This window comes from Glycine max, chromosome 17 (genome assembly GCF_000004515.6).
Source record: "Glycine max cultivar Williams 82 chromosome 17, Glycine_max_v4.0, whole genome shotgun sequence".
Classification (NCBI taxonomy): domain Eukaryota; kingdom Viridiplantae; phylum Streptophyta; class Magnoliopsida; order Fabales; family Fabaceae; genus Glycine; species Glycine max.
In genome coordinates this window covers 41,707,277-41,716,352 of record NC_038253.2, presented here as the reverse complement: position 1 = coordinate 41,716,352, position 9,076 = coordinate 41,707,277, and the positions used below count along the sequence as shown (strand labels likewise).

At 34.8% G+C, this 9,076-nt stretch overlaps 1 protein-coding gene across 5 annotated transcripts; it reads right to left on the bottom strand.

Annotated features, from left to right (window-relative positions):
* Positions 1-2,617: 2,617 nt before the first annotated feature.
* On the bottom strand, positions 2,618-9,076 carry LOC100795787 (pentatricopeptide repeat-containing protein At2g13600). Of its 5 annotated transcripts, none has more exons than XR_005889231.1 (4): positions 9,018-9,076; positions 8,175-8,240; positions 3,085-3,959; positions 2,618-2,996 (listed from the first exon to the last, which is right to left on the bottom strand). XR_005889231.1 is itself a non-coding variant. In XM_041011008.1 (4 exons), exons 1-2 carry the CDS (start codon positions 7,674-7,676, stop codon positions 3,956-3,958), a joined length of 2,616 nt encoding a protein of 871 aa, XP_040866942.1. In that variant the 5' UTR covers positions 7,677-7,781; the 3' UTR covers positions 2,619-2,996; positions 3,085-3,660; positions 3,875-3,955. The 5 variants fall into 5 exon arrangements, 3 of the variants coding, with proteins under 3 accessions (XP_040866942.1, XP_040866941.1, XP_040866940.1); XR_005889230.1 differs by lacking the exon at positions 9,018-9,076 and having other exon boundaries at positions 3,085-3,660; positions 3,875-3,959; positions 8,175-8,902; XM_041011008.1 differs by lacking the exons at positions 8,175-8,240; positions 9,018-9,076 and adding an exon at positions 5,065-7,781 and having other exon boundaries at positions 2,619-2,996; positions 3,085-3,660; positions 3,875-3,959.

Sequence of the window (9,076 nt, the reverse complement as noted above, 5' to 3'; positions counted from 1 at the left end):
AAGTGAAAGTTGGTTGATTGATAGTGGTTGTACGAATCACATGACATATGATAAGACTCTATTCAAGGATTTGAAGCCAACTAATGTCTCAAAGGTCAGAATTGGGAATGGTGGCTATATTCCAGTAAAAGGAAAAGGAACTGTTGCAATTTCAACATGTTCAGGTATCAAATTAATATCATATGTTCTTTATGTACCTAACATTGACCAAAACTTGCTAAGTGTAGGTCAGTTGATTAAAAAGGGATTTAAAGTGTCCTTTGAACATCAACATTGTTTTATCTATGACAATTTTTGTCGGGAAGTTCTAAGGGTTAAAATGAAAGGTAAAAGCTTCTTATTTGATCCAGTAGAGGAGAAGCATACAACCTATTTTACTCAAGTCACACCCACGAAACTCTGGCACAAGAGACTTGGTCATTGCCATCTTGAAAGAATGCTAAACATGAAAAAAAAGGGAAATATGCAAAAGAAAATTTGAAGAAGTTTCAAATGGAGGAATGCAAATCTGTTAGCACACCAATGAATCAAAAGGAGAAGTTCAGTAAGGAAGAAGGTGTTGATAACAATTATGAAGGATATTATGGGAACTTGATTGGATGTCTAATGTATCTCATTACAACAAGGCCAAACATTATATTTTCTCAAAAGAACAAAACTGGAATTTTTGTTGACAATCAAGTAGTCATTGCTATTGCAAACAATCTCGTGTGTCATGGGAAGACTAAACATTTCAACATCAAGGTCTATTATTTGATAAAGATGCAACAAAGTGGAGAAGTAAACTTAATTTATTGCAAGTCTAAAGATCAACTGGCTGACATGTTTACAAAGTCACTACCTATCAACAAAGAACTCTTAAGGCAAAGAATTGGAGTTTGCAATTCCAAAAGCAAGGAGGAGTGTTGAAGATATACTTTTGTAACTGCATAATATTCTATTTTTTAGTTTTTAAAATAGGATTTAGTAAATAAGTTGGTTTCCTATATTTTAGGAGTAAGTTAGTTTTAATGGATTAGTCTAGTCAATAAGTGGTTCCTATCTTTAAGGAGCAAGTTAGTTTTAATATTATGTTTTGCTAATATCTTGTTATCTAATTAGTTTATCTTTTGTTATTTATTGTATCGCTGCTGAGAACAATTTGAATTAGAATAGAATAATTCTATTTCCTCCACATACGTATTGTCTCTTTTCTCTCCTCTGTTTTTTATAATTTCCTCCACAAAACCAACAGACTGAGTTGTTTACTCCTGAGCAAGTCAGGGAACATATCACTGACCTCAGGTGATGGGTTGGCCAAGTAAACCCTAAAGTTAACCTGGGGATCCCAACAACTGTATTAAGAAGAAAAAAAACATGGGAATAAACTAGAAGTGTAAAATTAACCTAAATTTTTTTTTACCATGGTTACATTGTTTTAGCCAAGCAGAGCTAATTCAATGCATCTTCATGAAAGGCTTATCTTAATTAGGACTTACTGCAATCCTCATTTTGAAGACAGTGATATTTCTTGTCCAAATAAGCACACTAACAAATTGATCAATTATGCGTACAATAAGAACATTAAGGAATCACCTCATTGTGGTCATGGAGAAGAACATGAGTGTTTGCCATAGGTGAGAATCCAATTGTTGGTATTCCACACGCTCACAGAAGTAGCGTGAATCTGTAGCCGATTCACTACTCTCACTGCACATGCACCCTCTCTTCTCTCTCCACAGCAGAAACACAGCTTCTATCATAGGATTTAGGATTTAGGCTTTATAATTTCACATACATTTAAATATTCTACACAAAAATTTATTTCAATGTTAAGGTTATTAAAGTGAGTGTTTAACTTAATTTTATAGTCCTACAATTTTTGAAAAATGTATTATTTATGACATAAATCTTTTAAACAACAATCACTTATATATAAATAACTTCATGTTATCTACTTTAGTGGGAGAGAAATTGAATAACTTGTAAATGTTCTAAGTAAAAAAAGTGCACTTCTAATTTCTATATTTTTTTTTTGTTAAAAAATAGCATATAATATTACATCTTTATTAACATTATTAAAATGTGATTGACTAACAATACGAATAGAATTAATAGTTAAATTAATCATTTGACCTTATAGGTGATAGTGAGCATAATCTTAGTTGGTCTGGCTCTATGTTGATTTGGACGGGATTGAATTTTAAAAATAGAATGGTCTTATTGTTAGAATGGTTTAAGTCGCATGTCAGAGTTTAACATCTATATTCTCTTAAAAAGTATAATTTTTTAATAATTGTGTATTAATAATAAAACTTTCATTAAAATTTTTGGTAGGTGATAAAACTTTTAATTAACAGTTAATATTTTTTGTATAATATGATATTATATATGTGTTATATATATATATATATATATATATATATATATATATATATATATATATATATATATATATATATAATGAAATTATTTTATAATTTATATTGCAAAATATATATTTTAAGTTTTATACTTCTTTTATTTTACAACTTAATCAAGGGACCGATGCTCAACGATGACCACTGAAATTTATCAATACACGCAATATACAGGAAAATGGCCGATGCTACCAATTTTTAACGAACATAAAATAAAATCGACAAGAATATGTGGTTCAAAACAGCTCCTATGTTACAGTAAGACTCCAAGAAAAAATTGAAACGAGTCGTCCCCACAATAAAGGCTTTAGAAAGGACAAATTATGACATAAATAATTCACCTCAATGATGTATTTGGTATCAAATAAATTACAACAAAGTTTCATGTGATTTACCTAACTCTATGCTAACGTTCGTCAGTTGCTCCGTTCTAATCTAGCAAGCAGAGATTAGTGATTCTCAAGAACCAAACTGCTACCTCAATTCTATAGGAGAAACGAAGTCAGAAAAGATATAAGCTGCAGTCTGAGGATGTTGTACAAGTGAAAAGATCATCATCTCATAACAGACTCTTTCACATACGATCGACCACCTGAACTGCAATAATGGCAGGGAACAAAGTCAGAAATCCATTAAAAATTTACCCTAAAGGCATATTTTGGTGAAAGAAATTGTTCTGACTCACGTATATTCGAGGTGAATATTCATAAATCGAGCATTTTCTTTGCTTTGTCACAATGTCACTGAACCTTCAATTAGTTGATCTTGTTCCAGCTCTATAGGGTTATAAAAGTACATCAATGTCTGCAAAATACATCAATAAGATCAAGACACCAAAATAATAAAAGAAATGTAATTTTGAACATAATATTCCAGCAGTTAAAATAAGCATAATAATAAAAACCTAACTAACTATATTCCAAAAGCTTAAGCTTTGGGTATTGTGTTTACATCTCTAACGGGAATAGATGGGAACATTGTTCAAGGTCCACCCCCAGTTCATATTGAACAAAAAAACTAGAACCATATATTTAAACTGAAAATTGGAAAAATAAATACTGCAGCTGCTGCCAATGTGTTGGAGGGTCCTCAGGCGCAGTGGACAAGACCAGTGCTTCATTTGGGTTTGTTTGCCTTTTTCTCTGATTACCATTCATCTGATGATTGTCAACAAATGAAGTAATTGATTGATAATTGGTTGATGATATTGCATGCCCATTAAATTCAACGTCAAACCAAAATGCAAAACCATGTAATGGTGCTGGAGAAAACAAGAAACAGATTTCAATTAATGCTGTGATAATACAGGACCTCATTAAACAATAATTTGTCAGTAAATTGGATAAGAACAGAACACTGTCAAAATAAACGAGCAAACATTATGATGACTGCCTGAGGCTCGAACATTAGCAGCAAGGTAAAGATTAAGAGGTCAATACACCAGTGAAAAGGAAGAAAAAATAAAAGGAGGTTACCTCGCATCATAGAATTGAACTTAAATTTGGCTGTTATAGATTCTAACTCTTGGATGGTAACAGAATAACTATCAATATATTTTACCTGTAATAGTGAATGAACAATTTTTTCAGAAATGATACTACATACTTATTAAAAGGAAAGTTTGAACTAAAGAAACAAGCATGCGTCATATATACAGGCACAAACTGACATGTTATTGTACAAAAGTATTTACAAATTACAACGAAGACTACAAGACATTTCGATCAAATAGTGCATATTGTAATCTAAAGATTCTACAATAATCAAATAAATGGTGTCAAGTTAGAAACATTACTAACTGATGCTAACCAATAATGTTTAATCAGATAATTTTTCTTCTCCCTTTAATAATAGTAAATCAGTAAAAAATAAAGTACAAAGGCATTGAATAATGCATCCTCTCAATAAATAAGATAACAAAAACTAAAATCCCCGAGGGTTGGCTCAACTAGCAGGGTCAAACTTCTTTGACCAAAAGATCTTCGGTTCTCTTCCTGCTAGTTGTCCTTTATGGGAAGGACATCAACAAGTACTACTGTGAGCCATTGCTGAAGCATATGGCATGCCCAGCTTTGAAAGGGGGAAACATTTAAAGGAATTATACTTGAAAATTCAGAAATTTCCCTTCAAACATTTGCACCAAAATACTGCAAACACCAATTTCCTTGAGGCATTGCCTGTGGTCCTCCTCAAGCCTTTTGATTCATTGAATGATTTTTTTTCAGTCCATTTGGCAATACGAGAAAGATCACTACTTATGCATGTTGATTTGATTACATTCATTTAGATTTCAATATGAGTTTGGCTCCAGTCCAGTTCAACCAGTCCTCTGAATTTCAAATTGCTATAACCAAAAAATTAGGGACTGTATTGGTCTCAAGGTGAAGACACTGGTCGCCACTCTCTGTCAACCTTCTCCCTCTCTTCTGTGGATGTCTGGAATTTGTATATATATGACTTCTGTCAAATTGCTAGCAAAGTAGCAATTAATACAAAATTCCTATTTAGTTTAGATAATAATTTATGTAACAACTATAGTACTGATAACATACTTTTTAAAAATAATGATTGTTGGCTTTTCATAAGGAAAAAGGTATAAAGCAGAAGCAATGGGAGAGGAAGCACTAGGAAAATATAGAAAAGAATAATGTGTACACCAGACTACCAGTAGTCTCGACAGGAGCAAAACCCATCCTTGAAATGATGAAATCGAAATCCATCTCTCATGATAAGTTCCCTTGAGGTGACCAAGGACAACAACTTTATTACCAAGTGACAATCATTGCAGACGCGGAGATTCTTCGTTACTTGTATAGGCATCCAAGGTGGCAAACTAAGCAACCCAAAAGCAAAAGCGAGCTTTTCACTATGGTATTTCTGACTCCTATGGGCACAAGAGACGATACTAACGTATCTTCCTGTATCTTCTATCTTCTTCATCATCTCCTCCAGTTTTACATAAACCTCGTTTATCTGTGGATGACTGGTTTCATCTACAGTAAACACATGTACCCTGTTATCAACCTCTATCCAGCTACAACCTGGACTCTTTCGAATTCCTTTCACTTTCATTAACTTTCTCATATCAGCAACATTTTCTAGTTCCCCAGACTCTGCATATATATTTGCTAGAAGAACATAACCTCCAGAATCTTCAACATTTAATTCCATCAACTTCTTTGCGGCAGTTTCTGCTAGTATTGAATCATGATGAATTCGGCATGCTCCTAGTAGAGCACCCCAAACAGTGGCATTTGGCTTAAAAGGCATTCCGTCTATTAAATTCTTGGCCTGGTCTAGTAACCCTGCTCGGCCAAGCAGATCTACCATACAAGCAAAGTGCTCATTTGTTGGAGAAATGCCAAACACTTGAGTCATGGAATCAAAATAATTTTTCCCTTCAACTACAAGCCCCATGTGGCTGCAACCAGATAAAACAGCAACATAGCTTATATGGTCAGGTTTGCATTCTGTCCTCAACATATCCTCATATGTTTCAATTGCTTTATTGCCTAAACCATTTTGAGCAAATGCTGCCATCATGGCATTCCAGGAAATCAGGTTTTTCACATGTATTGAGTCAAAAACTTTTCGTGCTTCTTTGATTTGTCCACATCTTGAATACATGGTGACAATACTGTTTGCAACTGAAACATCTGAACTAAGTCCAAACTTTGTCACATGAGATACGACTTGTGTCCCAAGTTTTATAGTAGCCAAATCAGCACAGGCCCGGATAGATGTTGCAAAAGTGACCCAATCCGGTTTGACTGCTTTGCTTCTCATCAAAACATACAACTTCATCCCTTCTTCCGAGAAGCCATGTTGAATATATGTGCTTAACATGGAGTTCCAAGTTATGACATTACGCTCAGGCATCATATCAAAACATTGGCGGGCCCTGTCAATATCTCCATTCTGAGAGAATGCAGTGATCATGGCCGTCCATGATATGGTATCTCTTAGTGGCATTGATCTAAATGCAAGACTAGCTTTCTCAGTATCACCACACCTTGCATACATTGTAATGATTGCATTCCCCACAGGAACAAAGGAATCCATCCCACTTTTGATTGCATATCCATGAAGTAGTTCCCCAGTGGCAGCATAATTTTGACCTGAACAAACCCCAAGAATTGTCGCAAGGGTGAATTCATCCAACACCACAGAAGCCTGCCTCATTTGGTTAAATAGTGCCAAAGCATCATCACGAAGTCCAAACTGTGCAACCCCTGAAATCAAGCAAGTCCAAGAAACTTGATTCTGTTCCCCTAAACTGTTAAACACACGCCTCGCCAGTGCTAAGCATCCACATTTGGCATACATGTCTATGAGACCACTTCCCAAAAACGCATCCAGGCTATGTTCCATGCGAAGAATCCGAGCATGCAAATGGGCACCCCATTTCAGATCAGAAATGCTGGCACATGCACTGAGTACACTGCCATAAGTCATGAAATTGGGCTTAAACCCCAGATTGCACATCTCCACAAACGTACTAAGACAGCGGATCCCATGGCCGTATTGAGAGAACACTGAGATCAGCGTGTTCCAAGAAACATGGTCACGTTCAGGCATTCGGGTGAACACATGGAGAGCTTCATAGGGTCCATATAATTGAGAATATCCATAAATCATACTGTTCCAACAGAACAAACTTGGGCTTTCAATGTTAAGGAAAACAGTCTCAGCCAAAGTGATTGCTCCACACTTAATATACATATCAACAAGGGAGTTCTGAATGCAGGTTTGGGCTCCCAAATGTAACTTGATGACATGGGCATGCAACTGAAGAGCAAACCGAGTGGAGGCAAGGCAGCCACAAGCCTTCATAGTACAAGTATAGGAAAAGGGGTCACAGTTTTGAATGTCATGATTGGAGTCCCGGAGCATTGACATAAAAGTTTTGATGCTATGAGCAGGGAGGCCGTTTTGACAATAGCCGGATATCATGGTGGTCCATGAAACGGAGTCTCTCACTATATGGGGCATTTCATCAAACAAGTTCTCTGCTTCCCTCATTCGACCCGAATCAAAAAAGGCATGGAGCATGGTGTTCCAAGTGAAGATATTGGCATGGTTGGCCTCGCGGAAAACACGAAAAGCATCGTCTACCATGCCGCAGTTGGAGTACATGTGCAATAGATTGTTGAGTAAGAAAAGGGAAGCGTCCAAACCGGAGAGTATGAGTTGGGCATGAAGTTTGCGAGCAATGGGTGGGGACCCACACAGCTTGAAAGCATCGTAAAACTTCTGAGACAGTTGCATGTAAGACATTTGATTTTGAGGTTCCTTACTCGCATATTCATGATTTCAATGGGAAGCACGGACAAGTGTTTTTCATGTTCTGCAGCTTCGCCTATTACCCTTGTTGGCTCATAATTGGATCAACACCTTGTTAAGGAAAAAAACCCAAAATATATTAACCTAAAATAATGATTAAAGTTATTAAAATATAAGAAAAATTAATTTAAAGTAATTATATATATGTGTGCCTAGATATTGTAAATTTTAAAAAATCAAAAAATTATATTAATAGATACTAATTAATATTGTAAAACATATTACAAATTTAAATAATATACCAAAATGAAATATACCCCCGACATATGATATGCTACATAACATGCACCCATACACATACTGAAGAGTACCATGCACTAAGTAACTAATGCACCCATACACATACTGAAGAGTACCATAAACTAAGTAACTATGGTATAAAGTATAGCATCTATGAAAAATGAAAACCATATATTGGTCAAAGGAGTCTACCTCAACTCGCCCATGCAATACAACAACGACATCAGACAAGTTATTTGCTTTCATGACTTCATTTGCCTGCTTGCAAAAAAAAAAATAGCTAGTTGAAACCAAGTAGGTCAAGGTAAAAAAAAAGTGCTACTTAACCAACTTATTCACAATTCAAAATTCATAACCTCAACCTTTAAACTTATAGAACAACTACATAACTCTTTGCTCTCTAAATCCCACAAAAAGAAAAGATGAAATTAAACATAACAAGAGCAACCACTAAATTGTACAAGACAGAAGAGATGAAAAAAAGAATATGTAGACACACTGATAATCAATGTACAACTGGTATTACAATTTACAAAAATTAAAATGTTGAGCAAAGTAACATAATTCACTAAGCAAGAAAAATTTATAAGAAAAAAAAATTACAAATTGCAATGCTTTATAGGTAAGGGAAACAGAAAAGGCCTAATGAGAATTCTCTCAGTCTATCAAATCGAAACAGATCATATGATGGTTGACACCATTATTCACATTTTCAAGGAAAAAAATATGCAAAAAATTAATTATTATAACATTGTCCACTACGTTTTTCTATGCAAATATCATGAAAATTTGCTCCATGACAAAGAGAAGTATACTATTCCCAAATTCACCGACATCAATACAGAAGTGTTAAAAGCAAAGTAGCAAACAAAATCTACTTTACAATATAATTAGAAATGCGACAACCCTGTTAGCAGCTTGACGACACCATTTTCAAATTATTATAGTCTTGAAGCAGATATAAGCATTAAGGAACTATCCAAGATGATGAAGCAAACAAATAACTTATTCATGACAAATAAATTCAGACTGTACCTGAAAGAGACCGACGCCAATGAAGATTGTAATACCAACGATATCCCTTGCAACATCAT

Excerpts from the sequence above, each read along its gene's own strand:
- LOC100795787 (XM_041011006.1), bottom strand. The coding sequence starts at position 7,676 with ATGTCTTACATGCAACTGTCTCAGAAGTTTTACGATGCTTTCAAGCTG. Across the intron at positions 3,661-5,064 it reads TGCTCCTGTCGAGACTACTG|CACCATTACATGGTTTTGCA; the intron begins GTAGTCTGGTGT and ends TGTTTTCTCCAG.